Source organism: Dryobates pubescens, chromosome 13 (genome assembly GCF_014839835.1).
Source record: "Dryobates pubescens isolate bDryPub1 chromosome 13, bDryPub1.pri, whole genome shotgun sequence".
In the NCBI taxonomy this organism is placed as follows: Eukaryota; Metazoa; Chordata; class Aves; order Piciformes; family Picidae; genus Dryobates; species Dryobates pubescens.
The window spans coordinates 32,455,929-32,482,029 of record NC_071624.1 but is presented as its reverse complement, the minus strand read 5'-3'; the positions used below and the strand labels follow the sequence as shown (position 1 = coordinate 32,482,029).

Below are 26,101 nucleotides of genomic sequence, written 5' to 3'. Positions count from 1 at the left end.
TTACCACTCTCAGGCCACGGGTTTTCAAATGAGAATGATGCACTTTTGCCCAGTAATTACTTTATGCATCAGTGAGACAAAGCCTTGTTTGTCTCCAAATTATCACCCTGCCTCCTTTCAAGTGCAGCAAGCCTTCTGCAGCTATCTCACTGTGCACAGAGCTGGCAAACTTCTCACAGGCAAAGAAAACTATTTGTTCAACCCCCCCCCGACCCAAAAAGCAAAAGCTGGCAGCTGACTGACTCTATCTGCTCTGCTTAAAAACTGTTCCCGTTCTACAGGGCCTGCAAGGCACCTGCTGTACTTCACACATCACAGAAGCAAGGAATGGGCTGGGTTGGAAGGGACCTTAAAGATCATCCAGTTCCAGCCCCCCTGCCACGGGCAGAGACACCTCCACCAGCCCAAGGTTGCTCAAGGCTTCATCCAGCCTGGTCTGGAACACTTCCAGGGAGGAGGCAGCCACAGCCTCCCTGGGCAACCTGTGCCAGTGTCTCCCCACCCTCACCATCAAGCATTTCTTCCTTATCTTCCCAATACCTGGGATCTGGCTGGCCCTGAGCTGCCAGGAGGCTCAGGCTCTGGGGTTCAGCCCCCTGCTGCCGACTGCACAAGGGCAGGTCGGAGGGAAGCGTGCTACGGCGCCGACAAAGTTCAGCACAGTGGCACTGATCTGCTTCAAGGCTCATTTCAGTTGCTTGGAGTGTAGAAAAAGGAATTACTTGCTTAAACTGCTTGCTTCAATTTTTATGAATGATCTAAACTAGCTGGGAAAGTATTATTAAAAGACAGCTCCTTGAGGATGAACAAAGAACTCATGTCTGGAGGCTCAAGCTGGAAAAATTCAATGCAGACAAGAGGCAGCTATGTAAAAGAGAAGACAATCAGAGGAGAAGGTTATCAGAGGGCAGGGAATTCTTCACAACCTCTCTGAATCACAGCTGGAGTGAAAGCCTCTCTCCAAGAAGTGCCTCAGCTTACCAAGTGCCACAGCTGGTGCTGGCTGGGGTGGGGAACTTCGCAGTGCCACTGGGTGCTGCATAATCCACGTTATCAGAGGAGAGAGTCGTGATGCTGAGCCCAAAAACCTGCAGCGACTACATCTTACCTCTTGTGGGCAAGGGAGGGCTTGGAAGCAGCTGAATGATCAGCTTGGAAACACTAAGTGTGACTGAAAAGCATTCCCATGTTCACATTTCTGTGCTTTAAGGAGACTGAGCTCTTTCTCTTCGCAGCTCTCAGCGCCACAGTCTGAACACCTCCAGAGCTCAGAATGGTATTTACAGAGGCATCAGGCACGAAGCAGGCTGCCTGTCCTGCTCCAGCTAACTCAGGCATGGAGAACTCCTTACAGCACAGCCAGCACTGCCAGGCCACCTTTGTCCTTCTGAAGAGTTATCCAAGTTTGCCTCCATCCACGTGGTTGTGTTCTGCCTCCTTCACTCCTGTGAATCACCATCCTCATTACAGCTCCAGAGGTGACCTGATCACAGCAGAACCCAGCACTCAGGAGCTCCACCACGAAATGCAGAGCTCCTCAGACTGGTACATCTGGTTTGGTTTTTTGTCCCTTTTCTCTCCTCCTTGTCCCTTTACCATCACTCACTTCCAGAACAATGACCCTGAAGCGTTCAAGTCTCTCTCCAACTCCACGCACGGCTCAGTGAGCAGCCGAGAAGAGGACAATCAGCACTGCGGTTCAAGATGTTCTTACTGCTCAAGCAGTTATTGAAGGTATTGGTAGAGAACAACATAATGAAGGATTTGGGCAGTTTTGATCCTTTGCCAGGCACCTGGGGACAGCCTCACCTGCACAGAGGTGATGGGGCAGGGAAAGGGGACAGGCAGGATTTTCACTGGCCACGCTCCGCTGCCTTTGAAACTGGGAGCTGGGCCTCTGACTCAGAGCAGTAACTTTTCTCTTGAGACCCTCACCTTCAATTTAATAGCCAGGAGAATATTTTAAGAGGTGGGGGAAACAGAAGGTGAAAAAGGAATTTCATGCAGTTCCCTGCAACACTAAAATTGCAACTCAGAACAACCACATCCAAGAGGCAGAGGTGCTGCAGCTCTGCTCACACTCAGGGAACAGCTCTGGGTACCATTTTTGCCCTGTGACAAAACAGAAGCTGCTGTCATCGAAGCAGAGCTTGCAGGAAGACCTGCTGGCTGGAAATGGCTTTGTTAGATTAGAATCAGAGAATGGTAGGGGCTGGAAAGGACCTCTGGAGGTCATCTGTCCAGCCCCACTGTTCATCCAGATGAGGCTGCCCAGGATCACTATGTCCAGGTGGGTTTTGAAAGTCTCCAGAGAAGGAGACTCCACAACCTCTCTGGGCAGCCTGCTCCAGGGCTCTGTCACCCTCAAAGTAAAGAGGTTTCTCCTGAAGTTCAAGTGAAACCTCCTGTGCTCTGGTTTGTCCCCGCTGCCCTTCATCCTGTCACTGGCCACCACTGAGAAGGTCCCCTCTCAGTCTTCTCTTTTGCAGGCTAAAGATCCCCAGGCCTCTCAGCCTCTCAGTACTGAGCAGTGCTTTCTCAGTTTGCTGCTCACAGGTCAGTGCTCCTCACTCCAGTGGTGCACCTGCAACGCGAACCGTCCGCCACCAGGAAAAGAGCCCCCCAAACGGTAACTTTACAACAGGTCCAGTCTATAGTCCTTGTTTTCTCTGATGGAAGCTGAAATGGAGAGGTTGGAGCAGTGAGTAAGGTGGTTGGAGCAGTGAGTAAGGTGGTTGCAGCAGCTCTCCATGCTTTGTGTAAAGCATTTTGTGCCATGCAGATGCAGCGATGTGATCCAGGTGACAAAAGGCATGCAGCGAAGGGCTGATCAGAGCAGGTTGTAAGCAGTTAAGAAAAGGTTAGACAAAGGAGTGAGAAACATTTCCAGCTTCACCCCACATCTCTCACTGTCATGAGGCTTCACTAACTGAGCAGAACAGTTAAAACCTGGTTTGTGTTTCCTCCTGCTCTGCATCTGCCAGCGATTCCTCCTCCCTGCCTCACGTTAGGCTTGATCGTTAAAGTACCATGAACGGACTTCTCCCCACTGCTAAACGTTCTGCAAGTCTTAGACTTGAGCAGCAGTGCTCCAAAAGAGTGCTTGGCAGAGCTGCCTCTTAGTTAACATGGACTTCATTCTGGTAAAGAAGCCAGCTGCAGGCAGCACCTCCACTCTAGGATGGCTTTGCATCACCAGAGTAGACAGCGTCCATGGGCTGGGGGTTGTTGAAGCACCACACACACCACAGCGGGAGCCAGACCTTGGCTGGTATCAGCTGGCAGAATTCCAGCCAAGACCTCTGTGGGGAGTTGGTTTAGGCTTCCTCTCATGAGCTGAGCCAAGCCCCAGACCCTGCCAGACCACACTCAGCATGGTAAAGCTGCACCTCCTGAGTGTGGTCCTTGCTTTGTGCCACCACACCTTGGTGCAGGTCACTCAGCTGTGCAGCATGTTGAAGCCAAAGAGACCTCTTTTCCTCCCACTCCTCTGCACTTCCCTGAGTGGGTTACAAACCCAGAGTGAGACCTGCAGCAGCCACGCAACCTGCAGCCTCCCTCGAAGTGCTGGGTGTGCTCAGGAGCAGCTACAGGACCTGCCTCACCTCGTCTCACCTCCTTCTCTCAGACGCTGAAAACAAGCCTTAAGCACATCATTATTCCGATAATTACCTTGTCTTTGGCACCACCTCCTTCTCCTGACCCAGAAAATAACCATTTAGACCTCCCAGGCAAGCAGCACAAATAACTTGTACACAAGAACACCTCCCTGCCCAGCACTGATGGACAACCAGAGAGCAATTAGTGACTGGCATCAGGAGAGAAACAAAATCAAGCTCTGTAGATTAACAGGAACTGGTTTGAAGTGCTCTCATAACAATGAAAAACATCACTGTGGACTCTGAGCTGGTCTTGCTTTGCACTTTCCCCGCACCAGGCACTGCAGGAGCGTGACCTGGGCTCTGCAGCCTGTGCAGCACCATGAGTAAGCAAAGTGCATCTCCCCGAGCCCTGCAAAGTCTGTCAAAGTATTTGTTCTCCCCACCTCTCCCCAAACACAAAGGCTTTAATAAGCTTTGTCAAACACACAAGCAAGCAAACAAAGCCTTAATTAAAATAAAAATATTAGAATTCCTCAGCTGAAGGCTTCTAAGCAATTTGACAATCCCCAAACATCCAGGTTATGATGGGAGAGAGCAGAGCTCAGACACAGGGCTCAGCCTGCAGGCATGGCCAGCAAGACTCATCCCAGCCCAGGCTCTGCACCACCAGCTGTACCCCCTGTACCCCAAGGCCTCCTCTCCAGCCTCATTTCCCTTCTGAATTCCAAACAGCAGAGACAGATTCCTGGAGAGCTTGCAAAGAGGGCTCCTAAAACACTCCTGGGCTGGATGCTCAAACCCACCACGGTGGCTGGCAGGGACTGCACTGACCACAGCGGTGGCAGCTCAGCCTGCTGGGAATGCTGCCTGGATGCCCTCCTCTCCCCCCAGGTGCAAGGGCACTGCTGCCTCTTTGCTTTGGGGGGAGTGAATTTCTGCTGTGAGCACAGCTGGCAGGTAGCCATTCACCTGCAGATCCTTCCAACACTGGGGCAGAGGATCAGAGAATCATTTAGGTTGGAAAAGACCTTTAAGATTGTGGAGTCCAACTGCTGAGCCAGCACTGCCACATCTACCTCCAAACCATGTCCTGAAGTGCCACAGCCACACTTTTTCTTTTAAATACCTCCAGGCATGGTGACTCCACCACTGCCCTGAGCAGCCTGTTCCAGCAAAGGGCCTGACAAGCCTTTAGTGAAGCATTTTTTCCTGACCACAGAACCACAGAATCGTTTTAGTTGGAAGAGGCCTCTGAGAGCATCCAGTCCAAGCACCGACTGAACACCACCACGGCCACCAAACCCTGTCCCCAGGTGCCATGGCCACACCTTCCTGGAACACCTCCAGGGATGGGGACTCCACCACCTCCCTGGGCAGCCTGTGCCAGTCCCTGAACACTCTTGCAGCAACGAAATGTCCAACCTAAGCCTCCCCAGGCACAACTTGGAGCTATGTCCTCTTGTCCTGTCTCTGGTTACTGGGGAAGAAGAGATGATAGCAGACACTCCGAGCGAGGGTTGTTTCATTCCTTTATTAGGTTGTCATTGGTACTGGTTATTTGGTGCTTCCAAACCAAAAGAAAGATTAGAACTGGCAAGCTAAGAGAGCAGCAACACAGAGGATCCTTTGTAAACAATTTATTGTTTTCTACCTCAGGTGCTTACAGGGGGGGGAAACAAAAAACCCAACAAACCAAAAGAGTCATTAAAAGGAGAGGGGAAAAAAAAGAAAATTGAAAACAATGGGAAAAAAGCAATAAAAAGAGGAAAAATAAATGAAAAGGGAAAAATATAAATATAAAAAAGAAAAGGGAAAAATAATAACACAGGAAACTAGGAAAGGAAAATAATAATGGAAAATAATGAAAAAGAAAACTAAAAAAGAAGGAGAATGGAGGAGAGAGACTGGAGGAGAGAGACTGGAGGAGAGAGACTGGAGGAGAGAGACTGGAGGAGAGAGACTGGAGGAGAGAGAATGGAGGAGAGAGAATGGAGGAGAGAGAATGGAGGAGAATGAATAAAAGAGAAGAATAAAGGAGAGGAATAAAGGAGAAGAATAAAGGAGAAGAATAAAGGAGAATGAATAAAGGAGAATAAAAAAGGAAGAGAATAAAGGAGAATAAAGGAGAAAGCTAAAAAGTAAAAAAATAAAGAAAAAGAAAAGAATAAAGAAGGCTAAAGAAAAATAAAGAATAAGGGAAAATAAAGAAAAGTCATAAAAATAAAGAAAGATCACAAACATAAAGGAAAATAATGACAAACTAGAAAAGGAAAAAAGAAAAAATAAAGAAAAATAATCAAAATGAAAAAATAATCAAAGTAATAAAAGAGAAATAATTTAAAAAGAAAAGCAATACAAATAAAGCAAGCTGATTTTTCAAGCTTAAAAAGGGAGATAGTTAAAAAAGGAAAGTACAGTACTAAAAAAAAGGCAAAGCAGAGGTGGGCTATTTACAAAAAATGAGGAAGTTGACAACAGCTGAAATGTTTGCAGCAAACCATGCAGACTGAGACAAGTTTCACAAAAGCAAAGCAATTCATAGCCAAAAAAAACCAAACCCCAGCCCAACCCCAGCCCAACCCCCCCGAAATGAAGCCCTGGGAAAGCCATACAGGTTAAAAACCAAATGAAATGAAAATAAAACGCTACTACTAATAAAACAAAAGCAAAGCTGTTGCCTGCAGAGCCAAAGTGAACCCAAAGCAAAGCCCAAGCAAAGCGCCCAAAGGATTCCATCCAGCATCTGTCACGAGATGAGGCAGCCGCGGGGCCCCGCCCGGGGCAGCGGCGTTTCCAACAGTGCATTAACCGCCAGCGCAAGGCATCGGCACAGGGCTCCTGCAGCATGCACTTCACTTCTCACAAACTTACCAAACGGGGAGAAAGGCTTCAAGGAGAGCCCCAGAATTTCACCCCGGGCCTGGCCGCCGCCCCGGCATCCACGGCCCGGGCTCCTTACCCGCGGAGCTAACGGCGTTAGCGCGGGGGGCTGCGGCTCTGGCGCAGAGGCTTGCAGCTCTTCTGCTGCTTGGGTGCGGGTTAGGAGGCGTGGTGCAGCTGAAGCTAGCAGGGCAAAGCTCGGCCCTGGCGCCACAATGTGAGTTACTGGCCCAAGGTTTGCAAGCAGAGTCTGGAAGGAGAAGCAGCTGCGTGGAGGATGCGGGAGCGTGGGCGCTGCCGGGCGAGCAGGGCTTAGTGCTGGCAGCTGGGGCAGGAGACTCTCTGAGCCTGGGCTTTGGGGGCTTCCAGCCATGGTCCTTGCCAGCATTATGGCAGCTCCAAAAAGAGCCACGAGCAGAACAGGAGGAAGCAGGTGTGGGGAGCACGGGGAAACGTGGGGCTCTGCTACAGCCACTGGGTCACACCTGCGGACACGTCTGGAGCCATTAACCCCTGCGCTGCTAACGAGCCTGGTGCCAGGAGGTGCTGGTCTCGCTCCAGCCTAGCTCTGAGTTGTGCCACTCGATGTCTCTACATCCAAAGGCTGCCTGCAAGCCCCAAGGATCGTTTTGGGCTCCCTTGATTAAGAAGTTTGTGAGAAGCCATGCCTTGGTCACACCCCTCAACGTCAGGTACATTCCAAGTGGGCATTAAAAACTCATAACAAAGCAGAGGTCAAAACAAAAACCCCAAACCAAACCCCCAAACCAGACCCAGCAAAAATCAAGTGAAATTAAAACAAAATAATAAAGAAAACTCAAATGAACAAAAGCAAACTCAGAGCAGTGAGGATATGGAGCCTTTAAAGAAGAAAAAATAAAGCAATAATCAAAAGTCCATTCAATCAAACCAGGCAGCAAGAGCAGCAAGTGTTCAGTGGACATTGATATTAAACATGGACCACCCAGGCTTTGTCTGTCTGTCTGTCTCTCATTAGCACTGCAGTAAACCCAGATTAATTTGTTATGCATCTTTAAGAACTAGTTGATAAAAATTATGTCTTGTGAAATCGGCAAATAGTCTGCAAAGTGAAATAAGAACAGAAATTAATAGATTAAACTGAAAAGATAAGCCCCAGAAATTAATCAAAAAGGAAAAAGCAAAGACACAGAAAGGGAATGGCTGCAATGGGAGGGGAAAAAAAACCACCAACAGAAACCAAAATCCAGCCCAAAAGCTCCGAGCTAGACAAAAAGTAACCTGATGGGAGAAGACAGAGCAGTGCCAGGGGGATGGCAGCTGGCCCTGTGCTGGGGAGGAGGTGGCAGAAGCCCATCCAGGGGACCCTGCCAGCAGCTCACCTATGGGAATGGAAATGGCCAGAGGTGGACCCTGGCTTCACCTGGCCACCAGCAAATGCCACCAGGCCAGGCCAGCTCCAATGGGGAGTCAAAGAGCTTCACCTTACAGAAGCAAGCAGGCAGCATGTCCTGGGGAGGAGCCAGGTGATGCCCGAGGACAGGTTGGTGACCTGGGGGGTTGGGGACTGTCCACAACCCAGCCCTGCAACCACACCTGCCTGGCACCACCAGGCTGCTTCCCCCCAGCACAGCACCCAGACAGGAGAGAGCTCACCACAGCTGCACTGGGCTAAGAGCACTGCCAGGTCTGCTCTGCACCCACACCTGCAGGGGTCACATCTCAGCTCCTGTGCCACAGCTGCTTGGGCACAGCTGATGCCCAGGCAGGCTGCCTGGGATGCTCCTGCAGGAAGCTCTTTTCCTTTTGGAACCATCACACTTCTTAAAGAAGCAGGTCCCAGATTCCTCCCCATGAGGCTGACTCTGCTCCTGTCTCACACTCCATAGCACCCTTGTACCCTGGGCCCCAGGGGCACTTCTGAATGCACCAGAACACACCAAGGGAAGGGTTGGGGGGTGCCACCCTGTGAGTGGCACTTACCTCCACTGCTGGTGCCATGGCAGGAGTGGGCAGCAGATGCAGGCACAGCCTCATCCTCGAATCCTGACCCAATTCCTCGACCCCTGAGCTGTGCTCCCACGGCACAGGGCTCTCTGCCCCCAAACTCCAGTGAGGGGGTTACCCCACTCTGAGTTCCCAGAGACCCAGGTCCCAGATTGTCTGAGAAAACCCACCTGAGAGTCTGGGAACAGCTCTGCCTGCTGCTGAGGAACAAATGACCCAAGTGGGAGGGGAGTAAATGACCTGGGCAGAGCTTTAGGGCAGGGAAATTCAAACTGAGCATTATCCCTGCCCTGCTCCCAAGGGCACAGAAGTGCCCACAGGCAGAGGCCCCTGCTCTTGGGTGCTGCCAGCCCACTGTGCTTTCCTTCTGCACACCCAGTCTCTGCAGGACACTGAAAATAGCTCACAAGGAACTGGAAGATCTGGTTTGAGAAACCAGGTCCTTAATAAAAATACTTCTAAGGAGGGCTAGAGTCAAAGGGCTCCTCTGCTGCCAGCCAGCAGTCAGCTCCACTTGGAAGTGTTCGTAATTAAAGTCCTCTCAGCTCTGCTGATTTTCATCAGTTAACTTCTCAGAGGTGTCTCTCATTTAACTGCCTTCAGACCACTCAGCTGGGAAGCCACGATCCCATCAGCACCCAGGAGGAAAGTGAGAGACAAGCAGCAGAGCCCTCTGAAGCCTCCTCCTATAGTCAGCTAACAGCTGCAATCCCACCAGCCTGGACTTCTGCCTGCCCACTGGCTCTGGAGATGCCACCCACAGTGGCAGCTGCCTTGTACCCACCAGCAGCTGTGCCACCACTGCTGCCAACCCTCCCTGCCCACCACACCATCCTGGTAGCTCTGCTCTTAGCCCTGACAACAGCCTGGTTGTATCAGACCTGGCTTGGCTTGGGAGGCTGCAGCAGAGCTGGGAAAGCAGCAGATGAGCTTTAAGCAGAGCCATAGCTTTAGTGAAATGAGAGTGGCACAAAGCAGCCCCACAGCACCAGCTCCCTGCTGCCCTAGTCCTGGGAAAACCCAGGTGTGGCGAGGCCACTGCCCCGCGGGCACCGCTCAGCTGCCAGCCGCTGGGAACACCTCTGCTGCCCAGGCCACATCTCATGGGGGCATGGCCTAGAAAGGTCCCTTCCAGCCCAATGCATGCTAGGATTCTATGACCCAGTGGCAGCCACAGGGCTGGACCTTGACCCCCAGCGTGATGCAGGTATTGCTGAGCACCCCTCCATATCCTCACCCAGCCTAAAGAGCCTTCCCATGAGGTGGTTTGGTGCAGCCAACCTAACTTGGTCCCACCCAAAAAACAAAGGGGGTGGAAACCAAACCAAAGCCAAACCACAGCATCAACACACAGCTAGGAACTCTTCCTATGAAGGCCACCAGAGACACCAGTAGAGAGCACAGGAAGGCTGGAGCTTCCACTCGTGATGCAGACAGACTTACCGCCGGCCAGCTGGAAGGTGTGTGGGGGTCTGTGTGCCTACATCTAGAAGATATGTGAAAGGACAAAAAAAGCCCCACAGGAAGGGTAAAAAGCTCCTCAGCTGCTGCTTTTTGTTTGAATTCCAGAGGTTTGTTTGCAAATAACCAGTACCAATTCACATGCTACAGGAAGGTATTTAAGGTGTGGAGCTGGAAGTAGCTGCTTTAATAGAGTAGGGAAAAAAAACAAACCACCAAAAGAAAGGAATTTGTAGTGGGAGATGCTCCCTGCAGACTTGCCTGGCTCAGCTTGCTGCTAGGGATCAAAAAAACAAAAAGGGGGGAAAATATCAAGGAGGAAAGAGAGGAGGGGAGAAGTCAACCTGGCAGTGACAGGAACGTACCTGGGAACTGATAGCTGTAACTGGGGGCGAATCCGGGGTAGCCTCGGCCGTACGTCGCCACGAAGTTGGGGTAACCTTGGTCACAGAAATGTGAGAGGAGAAGAGAGAGGGGGAGAGAGAGAGAGAGAAAGAGAAGTTTGAGGATTAATGAAGGCTCTTTTTGTTTGGTTTGGTTTTTTAAACACAATGCAAAGTGACAAAAATGCTGCACACACACAAAGGAGTGGACAGGTTGGGAAGTGTGCAGAGAAGGGTGAGGAGGATGATGAGAGGGCTGGCAGAGCTGCCCTGTGAGGAGAGGCTGAGCTGGGGGTGTGCAGCCTGGAGAAGGCTTAGAGGAGACCTTACTGCCATGGATCAGTACAGAAAGGGTGGCTGCCAGGAGGATGCAGACTCCCTTTGGACAAGGAGTGCCATGGAGAAGCCAAGGGGTGATTGGGACAAGAAAATGCTTCCCCCTGAGCACAGCCAGACATGGGAATCATCTCCAGGGGCTGCAGTGGAGTCCCCTGCACTGGGCAGTTTGAGGGCTCAGCTTGGCAGGCTGCTGTGCCAGCTCATCTCACCCACACCATCACCCAGAAGGGTTGGAGCAGATGAGCCTTGGGGTCCCTTCCAGCCTGGCACTCTGTGATCGTGTGAGACGGAGGATGGGTGAGACCTGATGTTACAGGAGGTGTTAAAAAAACCCAAGATTTATTCTGCTCATGCAAAACTGCTGCAAGGTTTCCTTCTGATCTGGAACAGAAGCATCTGGAGGTGTCTGGCTGGGTGCTGGCTGCCGGGCGCAGGGCAGGGGCCCTGTCACTCAGGTAATTAACATGCACTTGGGTGCCTGCAGCCCAAGGACTGTGCACACTTGTTAGCTGCAAGAGTAAATGCCAAATGCTAAGGCTGAACACATAACACAGGTTTGCTCTGACATTTGGAGAGCTTACAATGAATGTACTTTGCTTCCCAGCTATTGACAGTGGGAGATTAAGGTAGTAGTAATTCTTTATCCCGGGAGTGTGAAGGACAACAGTTAACACATCAAAGAGTTGGAGGCAGCAGCAGCAGCCAGGCAGCCAGGCACAAAGCTTTTCATTTCCCCAGAAAGTCAACCCCAGCTCTGAGAGCTGTTTCCTAAAAGCAGTTCCTGAGATCCCTGTGGAAACACCCAACCCCTGGCAGCTTCTGGAGTTCTCTGCTCTGAGGGAAACACCACTGGAGAGCGTTTGGTTAACAAAGATGCCTCAGGAGATGCAGGAAGCAGCAGCGCTGGGAGTGAAGGGCAGCAGAGCCCTTGGAGGGTGGGTGGTGGATGGATGGAGGTAGCACCACTCAGCTGCCAGCCCCGGGGGTACTCAGGCGAGGTTGTCACCGTGCCACACAGGGTGTGCCTTGCCAGCATCACCGGGGTTAACTGACAGCCCACAGCCAGGGCAGGGGGTGTCACTCCCCACCCCAGGCTTGACCTTCCCAGCACAGAGCACCTGTCCTGCCTGGTCCCACCACAGCTCTGTGCTACGACCTGCAGGCCAATGCCACACACTGTCCACTAAGGACATGCCCTAAAACGAGAACCTCGCTCCCCAGCCTCAGCTTTCCCTTGCTCACTTTTCTTCCAGCCAGGAATTTTTCTCAATTCCAGAGCCACAAACAGTGCAGAAGATTCCTGCTGACTGTCAGTGTCAGCCCAGACTCCTCCAGCCTCCAGGAAAGACCTCTCCAGACTAAGAAACCACCTTAGAAACATTGCTCTCACCCTGAGCCAGGGAAAGCTCAGCAGCGATGACAGCAGCAGCTGGGCTGGACCCTGAGAAGATCTTTAGTGGCCCGAGGGCTCTCCTGGGGGTCTCCTCTCTGCTTTTGTTTGTTCTTCCATACCCTCCTACACCTCACAGCTATTCTTCTGCCACGGGCAGTCCCTCCATTTCTGACTGCATCTCCAGCTAGGTGCAACCTACCATTCATCACCACCTCCCCGGGGGAGCTACCAACGCTCGGCTGAATTCTGACGCTGGGATCAGGCAGTGCCAGGGGAGAGCAGCCCTGGACGCCTGGGCAGCGCTCTGCACACACTGCTCAGCCCTCACCAATTTATGTCACAGCTCAGCAGCTGGATTCCCCTAGAAACTAATCACCTCTGTCATTAAATCAGATCCTTCAGAGTTAAGCTTTACAAACCCTTTTTCCTTCTTTTTTCAACACCACTGCTGATCCATGGGCTGTTTGCTCACCAAGTGGTGCCATTAGCACCACTGCCAGCTCTGCCCTGAAAAAATGGCTCTGCAGTGTCACACCACAGCCTCTCTCCTACCAAATGGGGAAAAAAAGAAGAAGGGGTTTTATTAGGAAGAAATTCTTGGCAGTGAAGGTGGGGAGACACTGGAACAGATTGCCCAGGGAGGCTGTGGATGTCCTCTCCCTGGAGGTGTTCAAGGCCAGGCTGGATGAGGCCTTGAGCAACCTGGGCTGGTGGAGGTGTCCCTGCCCATGGCAGAGGGGTTAGAACTGGATGAGCTTTAAGACCCTTTCCAACCCAACCCATTCTGTAACTCTCTGATTTGAACAACTCTGAAGCAGATCTCTCAGCTCACAGCTGTCAGTGACCAGCATGGTGGTGGATGGCAGCTGTCCATGGTGGTTTTGGAGGTGGCAGGACACAGGAGGCCAGCTCCTGCCCTGTCCTGGGATGCTCTGTGGGGCTGAGGATGCTCTTGGCTGGGAGCTGGGAATGTTTTGCAAGGGCTGGGGATGCTCCTGGCTGGGAGCTGGAGATGCTCTGTAGAGCTGGGGATGCTCCTGGCTGGGAGCTGAGATGCTCTGCAGGGCCAGGAATGTCCATGGATTTGCTTCCAAAACCTTAGCCAAAGCCAGCTGTGCCTGATGGCAGCGGCAGGGCTGCCTGGGGGGCTCTCGCCCGCAGCGGCAGCGCTCGGTGCTCAGCAGCGCTCGGTGCTCAGCAGCCCTTGGTGCTCAGCAGCCCTTGGTGCTCAGCAGTGCTCAGCGCTCTCCAGGTCAGGCAGATGAAATCATAAATTTATAATACAACATTACTTCAATTTTCCTCTTCATTTGCTGCTGTGGTGCCCAGCTCTGCTCTAACGAGCCGAGCCCGATCCAGGCAGGGGAAATTGCCTGGCTGAATATCAATGGCACATTAACACCCTGCCCATGTGGATGCTTCATCAAGCCAAACCATGGCCACACTGACCTGCCCACCACTTCCATTAGATGCCATTCTTATCCTGCACAGGGCACCAAACAGTTTATTTGCTTCAGCAGCCCTGGGGGATGGTCAATCTCTCATTGTCCCTTGCTGCTAAAGCGCAACCCCAGGTTCTGCCTGGATCGCCTCCCCCAGAGCCAGACCCTCCTGCCTGTGGAAGCAGAACTCAAACCACTGTCCAGAACTGCTTTCACACCACAACCACCCATCTCCTGCCTCTGACACCAAGGACAGCAGCTCTGATGTGCCCACCCTGCAGAGGGTGGCTGAACTTCCAGCCCAGGTGCTGCACCTTGCAGAGTCCCACTCGCAGCAGGGCACATCCTGCCCGGTGCTGGATGCCCTCCAGAAGTGCTGGCATGTGAGGTGGGCCAGCTGCTCTACCTTCCATCCTGCACAGGGCATCTGTGGCCTGGAGACCAAGCAGCTTGCCATGGCCTGCACACAAGGTCACTGGAAAGGCAGGAGACCCAAGCCAGACTCCTGTCTCCTCTCTGTGCCACCAGCACCCCAAAGGGAGAAGCAGCTTCTCCACTCCCAGCAGGGCAGTGCCCACAAGCCCTGGAGCAGGCCATGGAAAAGTCTTTGGTCACTCAAAGCAGGTGACCTGAGGTGGACAAAGCTCAGGGTTCACATGGAGCACCCTGGGGACATCTGATTTCAAGATTAGTTCAACTGCTCCAGTAAATGCAAGTAAATCCTTGTCCCCCAGTGCTGCTCAGAGCAAGGGATGCCAGGAGAGGCATGGTCCTCCTGCCACCACAGCCCCATGCTGCAGCCACAGTGCTCAAGGTCCTTCTGAAAGCAAATGTGCTGTGACCTTGACATAAGCACCTGTGACAGGAGGAAATGCAAACCAAAGCCATCTTCTGTAGACAGAGGGGAGGTCACATACCAGGGTGAAGAAACATCTGCTGGAGAAGTTCCTCCCCTGGTCCAACAAAGCTGCCCCAGCTCCTGCCTCAGGGGCAGATTGTGGCAGCCTCCTGGGATGCCTGTGCTGAGGAAGGGTTCCCCTTCCCCAGTCCTGCCTTGCAGGCAGCTGCTACTCGATTAAGGAGCCTGCTGGAAGAAAGGAATGACTTTCTTTGAAGGGCACAAGCTTCTTTTATGCATGAGTTCAGCCTACCTAGACTGAACGTGTGCAGGAGAGCAGAGCCCCTGCAGAGCCCTCCTGAAATCTGCTGTTCCCATCAGCCACCCTATCAGCAGGCTGGGGGTGTGAGCACCACAGGGGCTCCTGCCTCTGGAGGGCTTTGCAAGTTAAAAAGGGCCCAGCTCTCATATTAAACACCAGCAAGTCTAAGCAGCCCATGGCCAGAAGATGAGAGTGCTGCAGGGCCTCAGCTTGGACAAGGCAGAGCAGAGCTGGGTCTCACCCCTGGGACCACCCCAACAGCAGCTGTGCCCTCCCAGACACACAGAGCTGCTTCAGGTGTCCCATCTGAAGATGAGGAGACAGAGACCACCTCCTGCTCATGCTGCTCCTGGGTTGCTTTGTTCTTTTCTCTCTTCTTTCCCAAGTTTTCAGGCACAGACTTGAGCAGAAGGCACAAAGCCCTGGGGCAGTGCAGTGACTCCCACATGCCCTTGGGTGAAGTCTGCACACCGGGACCAGGTGACAGAGGTGAAGCCTCTGGGTGCATGGCAAACTTCTCAGCTGGTCATTGGCTCCTCCTGGGCTGCAGATGTGTGCTGCTGTGGGGGGCACAGGCTGCCTGCCTCTCTGGGAGCATCCTCAGGGCTGGGCAGCAGCTCTTCCTGCCCTGGACTGCCAAGCAGGGAGAAGCCACTGGAACTGAACCCGCTCCAGCCTGGTCCTTACGCAGAGCAGCTAATTAGTGTCCTTGATGTCCCCTGACACCCTGCGTGTCCCATCAGCACAGCCAGCCCAGAGCAGTCCTGCAGGAGGGCTCTGAGCCCAAACCTCCTTTCAGAACACTTTAATTTGGTTCCAATCAACCAAATCAGCACAGCAGCAGCTGCCTGCACACCTCCAGACCCCGGCTGCTGCAGGCTCCTGGGGGAGGCTGTGATTAATGAGAAACACCAACTTCCCTGATGGCTTTGGAGGGGGCTGCTCCACGCCTGCCCCGGGGGTGTCTCCTGCCTGCTGCCTCCCATTGCCTCCACTGCCCATGAATGGCACCTGGAGAAGGTGACCTTGAACAAGAGCTTCTGCAAGCGGCACTAACAATGTGCTCAGGTGGCCAAGAAGGCCAACAGCATCCTGGCCTGGATCAGCAATGGTACCAAGCAGAGGTAGGGAAGGGATTGTGCCCCTGGACTGGGCCACTGGTGAGGCTACACCTTGAATCCTGGGCCCGGGTTTGGGCCCCTCACTCCAGCAGTCAATTATTTAACATGGTGCTGCTGCAGCAAGCAGGAGCTTGGGGGATGAAAAAGCAGCCAGGGCAGAGAATGAAGCACCTGCCCCTCACCATGAATCAGCCATGGATTCTGAGCAGGTCACCCTGGTTTGGAATCCAGTCAGAGCATGGTGTGTGGCACCCCTGGGCAGCAGGACAGGGAGGTGCCAACAGGCACTCCCATCCCTGCTCCCTGCAGGTAACAGCCATTGGCTGAGGGCTTCTGCCCTTACTTCTTGTGGCTTGAAATGACCTTGTCCCAGAGAGGCAGCCCCGGTGGGAATGACTCCTTCTCAAGAGGCTTTCAAGACCTGTCTGGACACGTTCCTGTGTGCCCTGCCCCAGGTGATCCTGCTTTAGCAGCAGGGTTGGAGTGGATGATCTCCAGAGCTCCCTTCCAAACCCTACCATTCTGTGATTCTGTGACTCAGCTGCACCCTGGGGCTGAATCTTCCCTTCAGGTCACTGGGCTGGATCCCACATCTCCCAGCAAGGAGAAAGGTTGAGCAAGCTCTGCCTGTGGTGAGCAGAAGAGGGATGCTGCCCTGGGCTTTTTTGCCCAGCTTGGGGTGAACTTGGCCTTTCTCCTTCAGCAGCTGGACAGGGCTGGCCAGCAGGGCAGCAGACCCCCTTCCAGCACCCCAACCATCACACCCCACGAGTGGGAAAGAGAGAGAGAACCAAGAGTAATGAAGTCCCTGTGCTCAAGCACCCTGGCAAGGCACAGGTAACGAAATCACAGGCTGACTAGGACAAGATAAATATTTTACCCATAAAATGTAATTTCCAGACACTGTGGGGCAGGGTGGCAGTGGAGTGTGGGGACAGAAAAATAGATGATGGGCTGAGCTAACCCAATTACACAGCCCCAGAATGGATCACTCCAGCCACACGGACAGCAGTGCTATTAATTCAGAGGGAAGGCAAACAGGGCAGGGAACTTTTCCCTATCAAATCAAGCAGTGCCTGGAGTCAAACATCTCAGCACAACAGCCTGATGCTCACAGGAACCAAGTCCTCCCTGACCTGACATCCACTCCAGGAGCCCTGGGGTCCTCCAGCATCTCAGACAGAGCCTGGGACAACCAAGCTCCAGCTCCCAAGGCTGGGCTCTGTGCTCAGTTTCTGAGATTATCTAAACCCAGGACAGGAAATCCAAAGCATCCTGGAGAGGCAAGGTACCACGGGCACAGTCTGCAGCTCATGGAGCTGCTAGGTAGAAGGCTGGACCTGATGATCTTAGAGGTCTTTCCAACCTAAATGATTCCCTGATTCTACGACACTAGCCTGGGACAGGCTCATTTCTGCCTGGGAACACCTCCAGGTGCCCTCTGCTTCGTGCAGGCTTTACGGACACAGCAGTGACAGCCCGGGGAGAAACTGACACCAAGCTGGAAAGCAGATGGGGCTTGGCAAAAACACCGTTGGGAATGGATGGGGGTTTGCAAAAGCACAGCTGGAAACGGTTGTGATTTTACACCAGCACACCGGGAAGGGCTCAGCAGCATTTCGGGTGAGCAAATCCTGAGCACAAGAGGGCCGAGAAGTTGTCACTGTGTGTGGAAAGCAGAACCGCCCAGGCAGAAACAAACGAGAAGCAATTATAACTAACCAGAGCTGATGCATGAGTAGAGTGTTGCCATTAAATATCATTTATCCCCTTTAATGAGTATTTCCTGGACACAATACTCTGGGCTAACACCACCCTTCCATCTCCCGCAGACCTGTAATTACGGCTGCGACCTGCCCCGCTCGGCGGCTCCCTGCTCCCCCCCGGCCCCGGCTCAGCAGCAGGAAGATTTTCAATTATCTCTGCTGAACTGTCACAGATCCCTTGAAAAGAAGGGGAATAATGTGCGACTCAATTCCTCTAAAACAGGGGAAGAGATCATTTTTAGTCAGAACGAACAGGCTGCATCTTTCATCATCCTATTTTTTGCCAGGGAGAGTTTAAAACAGGCTCCTTAAAAACCTCCATTTAAATGCAAATTCGCGGGGTGCGGGCGGGGAGGGGGGCGGCGGGGGGAGGTCATCAGTTAGCACGGACAGGATTCTTTCCCCCCTGCTCAAGTCCTGGCCGCCCCAGCAGGGGCTGGGAGCTGCTGGCCCCTGCGGGCTGGGGGCGCAGGGAGGCACCGCGGGGGCAGCGGGAGCCGTGCGGGGGGGCTCCGGGAGCCGTGCGGGGGCGCTCCGGGAGCCGTGCGGGGGGGCTCGGGCACTTACCCAACATTCCCATCCCTAGCATAAAGGCGTCCATGGTATAGGGTAATCCACGGGCCCTTCCTCTCGTCCCTGGTGGAAACATCACTTCTTTAGGCTGTGCTTTCTTACATTCTACCTATTGAGCAGAAACACGGACAAATGAGATGCAAATGAATTCCATGTAAATGTCAGATGCAGAACTGAGCTACTTCAAGGGGAAAAAAAAAGGGGGGGGGGAGGGAAGGGAAGTTTTATTTTTAGCATTTGCCTCCCCCACAGCACCTCCCCCTCTCAAAGGTGAACTTGCACAAGAGTGTGCAAGGGTTGAAGAGAGCAAACGTCTCTGTCTCTTTAAACACACACAGCAAGCACCCCCTTGTGTCCCCCCGACCCCCCCGGCTGCTTTCAGAAGGTTCCTGTACAGAGAGAGCCTGTGCTGGGCTCCCTCTCAATGGTGCTGGTGGGTGTGGGATGAATGGAGGGAGGTCCCCAGCACAGCTCCATGGCAATCGATAACAGAAACTGACTCTGAGTGATCAGTACAAAAAGCTGCTTTTAAAACAGGAATAAGGAATCAATACCTCCAGCCAGCAGAACGTCTCTGCAAACCCTATTAATAAACCATCTGCATTCTTTCACTTCCAGTTACTCCTGCTGACTTTTGGAGCTGCTTAATGCCACTTGAGCCAAGCTCTGAGCTTCTGCCAACACCTTGGGAGAGGCAGCGACTCAGCACCCTCAGCCAGGCCCCTGGGTGCTGGGTCCCAGCCACTTTCTGCATGGGCACAGGCAGAAACAAAGCACTTTTCCCTGGTTCCAGCACTGCTGACTTGTGCCCCTGCTCCCCTCAGCACTGCCAGTCAGTTTGGAGCTAAGCAGAGTTATCCCAACCCATTCCCAGGGCTCCAAACCTCGGTCCACACTCCGAGCAACAGGCAAACGTGCAGACAGCCTGGCATGGGTGCAGGGAAGCCCTGTGCCACCACCTGCCCCACCTCTATGGGCTGCATGCTGAGGATCTCTGGCTAAGGGTAAAGGCCTCGGGCTGAATCCAGAGGTCTGAGCTCTCTCTCTCTAACTTTGCTCCTCAGTGAGTTCCCTGCTCCTCTTCACACGCTTAGGCTCCCCCCAGCCCTTGCCTGGCCACAGCAGAGTGGGAGTAGAGGGGCCACAGGTCAGGTCCATGCTCCCAGCAGACACCCTGGCACGGCCACACGCAGCCCCACTGCCCCCAGCCCTGCCATCCCGGCCATGGCACTGCCAGCCCGCAGGCAGGGCCTGGGAGCAGGGCTGAAGGGTCAGCTCTGAGCTGGTGGTGTCTCCCACATGCCCTCCAGCGCTCAGCAGGCACAGGTGGGTGGGTGTGCAGCAGCCCAGGCACAGGGGGGCTGGAGGCTAACAAGGGCTGTGCTGTCTGGGTGCTGGCAGCCTGCTTGCTGACAGTGTGCTCATTGTCTCCTGCAAACCAACCTCCTGTTCCTAGGCAACCCCATCAGGGAAAATTCCAGGTTTATACAATTTTCATTTAGGTAACAGAAAGGTTAACTGACTGTAATGGGAGTATTTTAAACAAACCCTCCCACTCCTCCCTTGCTGCTGCCAGCCTCCACAGACCACATTCACCTCTCCTGCTCGCAGCGCCTCCCCAGGCTGCCAGGCTCAGACGCTGCCAAGGCTGCCCAGACTCTGCTGCCAGCCAGGCTGCCCCCAGCCCAGGCAGTCTGGGAGGTAAAACTCTTCTGCAGCTCAACTTTTGCTACTTCTCTGCCAGCAACAGCTGGGCAGATGGCTGGACTCAAATGATTCACAGAGTCATAGCATGGGTTGGGCTGGAAGCTACCTTGAAGATCACCAAGTTCCAACTCCCCTGCCAGCTCCAACCCCACCAGCCCAGGCTGCTCAAGGCCTCATCCAGCCTGGCCTTGAACACCTCCAGGGAAGGGGCATCCACAACCTCCCTGGGCAACCTGTGCCAGAGTCTCACCACCCTCACTGCCAACAATTTCTTCCTCATCTCCAGCCTAAATCTCTCCTCCTGAAGCTTAAAGGTCTTAAAGCTCTTTTCCAACCAAAACAATTCCATGATTCCAAGAAGTGTCTGAGACTTTGTAGAAGACATCTGGAGAAGAACAGAGAGGGACTGGAGATGGCCTGAGTGGGGAGATGTGTGTGCACAGCCCAGATGTGCAATGGGAAAATGAGTGAGCAGGAACAGAAGCGAGAGAGGTGCTCAAGAGAGACTCTCCAGACACCCCAAAGTCAGGCATGGCCACCACAGGGCCAGCAGATCCCTCGGTCTCCTCTTCATTGCTGTGAGGGCAGCAACTCCTCTGGGAGAGAAACATCCCACTGAGAGCTGCAGTGAGGACCAGTGTGTCCTCCAGGCAAAGCCACCAACCTCCACAGCCCTGTCCCTGCACACCCATTCAATCTGGCACCCAGGAAGCTCCACCTCAACAGGAGGACAAACTGCTCCGGTGTGAGGCTGCTGGGGCCCTGCAGCAGGCTGCCCAGAGAGGCTGTGCAATCTTCTCTGGAGAGGCTCCAGCCTCACCTGGACATGCTCCTGTGTGACCTGTTCAAGGTGATCCTGCACTGGCAGGGGGGTTGGACTGGATGGCCTCCAGAGGTCCCTTCCAACCCTCACCCTTCCGTGGTGCTGTGAAAGGCAGCACTCCATGAGGCACCCCTGAGAGCCCAGGGACACAGCACAGCTCCAACCACTGAGCACCAACCTCCCTCCCCAGCACCCCACACAGCAGCTCCACACCACCCTCCAAAGCTGTGCTGTGTGACCTGAAGGGCACTGCCCAGCAGCAGCCAACCCAATGCCCCCAGCCACGACTCAGCCACTGCACCCCACAGCCACCTCCTTCGGGTGTGCAGTGCTCCAGACCTCAGGGTGGCTTCGGTTCCACCTCAGCCTGCCAGTCGGGATGAGCAGAGCAACCCAGCCTGGCTCGATGGACAATTAGCAGGGAAATGCCGTTTGGATTAGCACCGTTAGAAACAATAACTCAGTAATTAGCTTCTGCAGCCACGAAGCAGCCTGCTGCTGCCGCTGGCGGCACTGAGGATTGCCACAGCGCAGGAGGATGTAAAGGCACCGGCAGAGAGGCTGAGCTGGGATTTAAAGAGGAAGAAAAAGCCACCAGCAGGAAAGAGAAATCGTTCCTAAGCCTCTGTAAACAAATACACCCCACGTGGAGGGCAAACCCATTCTCTGTGAGCCAGCCCAGACTGTGCCCCTGCGGGAGGCGACACAACCAGGAGCACCAGCCCTGCTCTGCCCTGCCTTGGGAAGGGGCTGTGAGACCCCAGCCCTGGCAGCACGCCCTGGGTGGATCCTTACACTCCCCAGAGGTGGGCTTGGATGCTGCCTCCTCAGCAGGAGATGCAGCAAAGCTGAAAACCAGGCCCCAGGCTGCTTTTCTGCAAGAGGCCAGCCCTGTCCTCCAGGGGAGCAGGATGGAGATGGCTGCAACCATCCTGCAGCCACACTGAGCAGGGAGGTAGAACCCTGGGGGACATCACACGTGGTGGCCAAGTGGGACACACACCAGGGCTCCTCCACGAGGGGATGCAGCTGTGTTTAGGAGTCTGTGCTCAGCTCTGTGCTGGGTCACCTGTCCAGTGTGGCTGCTTTGGACACCCATTTGGACCTCGCACAGCCTTCCAGCTGAGCCTTTCTGTACATCTCAATCCCTTCCAGATCCTTTCCACCTCCCCTGCAGGAGGGATGTGCTTCACTCCCTGCAGCCTCACAGGGAGAGTTTTAACTCAAAAAAAGGGGGGGCAAGGAACCTAAAATTCCCTATTTTTGTTCAGTCTGGTTTGGAGAACTAACCTCACCCTGGGCTACTCCTGGGTCAAGCTGAGCAGCCGAAGCCAGGGGAACCCAGGAGGGCCGAGATGGGGAACGAAAAGCCTCTCACACCCAGCCCAGCAAACCAGGCTGGCAGCTCTCAGCACCAGGCTGCCTGAAAGCCCCCTGGGCAGCAGCTTCCCAGGGGAAGCAGAGCTGTGCTGAGCAGAGCAGAATGCACACAGTCAGAATGCACAGACCACACTGCACCACCCCAGGAGGAGGCAGCTTTGCCTGGCCGCCAAGGTGTGAGCCACAGCCGGGGGAGATCCAATCGCCTTGGGGCCACCAGCTCGCTCCTGCCAGGGCAAGCCCAGACCATTGCTCCCCTAACAGAGAAGCCCCTGCTGCCCCCAGCTCTGCTGGCAGGGCAGGGCCACACCAGGCAACAGAAGGCTCCCAGACAGGTAAAAAGAGGCCCCAGAGCCAAGGTGGGCTGGGGACAAGGGGATGTCACATCCTCAGACAGGACAGACAAGGTGGCGCCTATGGAGGAGCAGGGGAGTCTGCCAGAGTGCCTCTCCTTAATTAAACTTCTCCCCAAAGCAGCTGCTGCCACCCAGTGCTGGGCAGCTGCTGCTTGTGCTGTGCAGGCTGCAGAGCCCAGGCAGCCCTGGAGCAGCTGGCAGGCAGCCTGACAGGCATCACCCCCAGCACTGCCAGCAACCCTGCTGGCACCACCAGCCAGACACCAACTGGAGAGGCAGCAGGATCATTCAGGAGGCCAAACACATCTGGGGGGTGGCCTCTGCCTCTCATGGCACCCAGCTGGGCTTCCCAAGATGCCTGTGCAAGGCTGGAGGTGGTTTGTTGGCTGCATGTTGTGCTTCCACAGCTCCCAGTGAATGCAGGGGCCTTGGACACTGGGGGGTTGTGCTCCCTCCTACCTTCTGCAAGTGGTGCACAGTCCAGGGATGGAGATGCCTTGAACTGCAAAGATGCCTTGGATGAAAACCCAACAGCATGTGGTGTGTGACACATCTGCAGCATCACCAGCCTGGGGAGAAGCCTAAGGAGCGTCCATAGCACCAAAACCCCACACCAGTGAGTCCTTAACCCCCACAAACCTCACCAGGAGAGAGAGAGGAGCAGCCCCAGCTGCTATGCAACCTCAAAGCCTATTTCAAAGCAGCTGAATATTTCTGTCAGCTGCTCCAAGGCTGGCCCCAGATCCTGACTCCGAGCTCAGGCTCAGCTCCTTGCTCCACTCTCCAGCACCTGTCCCACCACAGCCCTGAGGAGAGTGACTGCAGCACAGAGGGATCCAAAGGGGAGTGCAGGACTCCACCAGGCTTCTGCTCCAGCAGCCCCAGAGCACACCAGGTCTCTCCTTGCAGCACAATTTTGGTTTGGGTTTTACTTCTGCAGTGTTTGGAGAGCACCTCTGGCCTCCCACCCCAATTCCAGGCTTCCTTTATTAAAGCCCTGCCTGGCATTTTCTTTTCCCTTTCACACTGCTCCCTTAATATCACATTTGACATTCTAAGTTTTATGGATGGCAACAGAAGCAGAACGAGGGAGCTAAAAATAACCTCCCAGGGAGCCTGGAGGCCAGAAATAGGCTGGGGAGCAGCAGCAGCCCTGCTGCCCTGTGCCTGCCCCTGCACTGCTGGGAATGGCAGTGCCCAGGAGAGGGCAAAGAGCAAAGCTCAGGCCCAGGCAGTGCCCACGGAGCTGCAGGGGCCACAGCTGGGCGGCTCAGGGCTGGGGATAGGAATGGAGTAAGGATGGAGATGGGGACAAGGCTAAGGAAGGGAGTAAGGACAGGTGTGGGGGTGGGGATAGGAATGGAGTAAGGATGGAGATGGGGACAAGGCTAAGGAAGGGAGTAAGGACAGGTGTGGGGGTGGGGATAGGAATGGAGTAAGGATGGAGATGGGGACAAGGCTAAGGAAGGGAGTAAGGACAGGTGTGGGGGTGGGGATAGGAATGGAGTAAGGATGGAAGTAAGGACAGGTGTGGGGGTGGGAATGGGAGTGGCATAGGGATGGGGACAGTGTCCTTGTGCCAGCTCACCAAGCAGCTGCAAGCCTCACTGCCTCAAGCTGGGGCTGCAAGAACTTGGCCCCTGCTCAGGGCCAGAGGGAGCCATGCTGCACTGAGGTGGGGCTTGGTCTCTTCTCCCTACTATCAGGTGACAGAAGGAGAGGAAATGGCCTCAAGTTGTGCCAGGGGAGGTTCAGTTTGGGTATTAGACAAAATTTCTCTGCTGCAAGAGATTGGCACAGGCTGCCCAGGGAGGTGGTGGAGTCCCCACCCCTGGAGGTGTTCCACAACTGTGAGCCCAGGGCACTGTGGGACAGGGTTTGGTGGCCAAGGTGGGGTTGGGTTGATGGTTGGACCCAGTGACCTTAGAGGTCTCTTCCAACCCAAACAGTTCTATGATTCCATGTTGAAACTGAAGCAGGAGCAGTCTGTCTTCAACAGCACTTTGGAAAGTTGATCCATGCCTAACTGTGCTGTGGTCACCTCCCTGGCCATGGGCACCAGCGTGCTGTCAGGCCAAGCTCTGCTGCCCCTGCGTGGGTTTGGTGATGACTCTGCAGACACAGGATGCTTGGACAGGGCAGAGACAGAGCCCATGGCACCCACTGAGCTGGAGCAAGAGGCTTCCTGCAGGGCTAGGGGAACTGCCCCAGCCTTGCCCTACCACCCCACCACCCAGGTCACCAAGGGGGCCCTCACTTTTGTTTCAGATGCATATTGCAGGGAGGAACAATCTGAGGAATATTATTTCAGTGCCCTGGGAAAAATTAGCAAGTCAAATATTGAATCAGGCCTCCAGCATATGCCAAGGAGATTGCTTTGATCTTATCCACACTAAAAGCTCTATTATTGAATTTAAAGTCTGTGAACACAAATCAGACCAATGCACAATGCACATCTGAATGCACTTTGGAGAAGCAAAAGATGTTTTGACAAAGGGAAAAAGAATATTTTAGCTGAAAATATCAAAGTTACTGCAGCAATTGAAACCCAAATGCCTCTTCTTGTCTGGCTCAGTGGCTCTCCTGACAGGACCAGCCACAACCTGGGACTTCACTGTCACTTAGGAGAAACTTCACCCAGATCTGGCTCCTGGCTTGGGCTTAGGTGGAAAGTGATTGCAGCCTGATGGCAGAGAGCCACAACATCCCAGAGGATGTGGTCTAGCAGGCAGCAGCAAGGGCAGAGCAGCACCAGGACTCAGGAGCCAGCATGGCTCTTTTGGGAGCACAGGGGCTGGAACAGCTACCCCAGACCTCTTCCCCCCTGAAAACCTCTGCTGCAGCTGCTCAGTGGCTGCCATGGCTCTGCCCAAGAGCAGGGAGGAGAAGAATCACAGACTCAAGAGAATGGCTCAGGTTAGAAGGGAGCTCAGAGCTCCTCTCCAGCCTCCCCACCATGGGCAGGGCACCTCTCAACTGGACTCAGCTGCTCAAAGCCTCATCCAGCCTGGGAGGAGGCAGCCACAGCCTCCCTGGGCAGCCTGTGCCAGAGTCTCACCACCCTGGCACTGAAGAACTTCCTCAGCTCCAGTCTAACCCTGCTGTGCCTCAGCTTCAAACCACTCCCTCTCATGCCATGCCACAAGTGCTTCTCCAAGGCTGCCCCAGAAGCTGAGCAGGTCGATTCCCACCTTTGGTTTCCCACACCAGAAGCTGCTCTGGGGCAGCTGCCTGAGCCTGCAGCAGCCTTTGCCCGCAGCGGGGCAGGGGCTGCGGCCCAGGCTCAGCCCTGTTCCCATGCTCTCTGCCCGGAGCCCAACGTGCCCCAGGGCCAGCAGGCAGGCAGGGCAGCTGCCTGTGGCAAGGGGTGAGAGGATGCTGTGCTGTGGGCCCAAAGCAACTTACCATTTTGTTATTGATTTCATGGAAATGAATCTCACAAACTTTTTCCACCACGTCCTCGTTCTCAAAAGTTACGAAGCCAAATCCTGTTCGGGGGAGACACAAAACATGGGGGGAGGGAAAACATCAGTGAGGTGAAACCACTTCATCTTAACAAAGCATCACTCAGCCACGGGGACCTGCCTGGGAAACGCTCATCCAGCCAGGCAGGGGCAAGGGCAGCTGCTGGGCATGGAGCTGCTGCTGCTGCTGAAGGTGTCACAGCCTCCTGGAGGCAGGAAGCATCACCCCAGGGGAGATGGAGGGAGGTTTGTTCCAGCTCTCCCA

General features: G+C 54.2%; 1 protein-coding gene across 18 annotated transcripts in view; it reads right to left on the bottom strand.

The window, feature by feature from the left end:
- MSI2 (musashi RNA binding protein 2) overlaps window positions 1-26,101 on the bottom strand; it is a 236,696-nt gene that overhangs the window by 31,932 nt on the left and 178,663 nt on the right. For all 18 annotated transcript variants that reach the window (XM_054166717.1, XM_054166718.1, XM_054166723.1 and 15 more), the window contains 3 exons: window positions 25,778-25,860; window positions 18,101-18,215; window positions 10,295-10,369 (listed from right to left, as the gene is read on the bottom strand). In XM_054166717.1, the coding sequence (XP_054022692.1) occupies window positions 10,295-10,369; window positions 18,101-18,215; window positions 25,778-25,860 (273 nt within the window). The remainder of the gene's footprint in view (window positions 1-10,294; window positions 10,370-18,100; window positions 18,216-25,777; window positions 25,861-26,101) is intronic.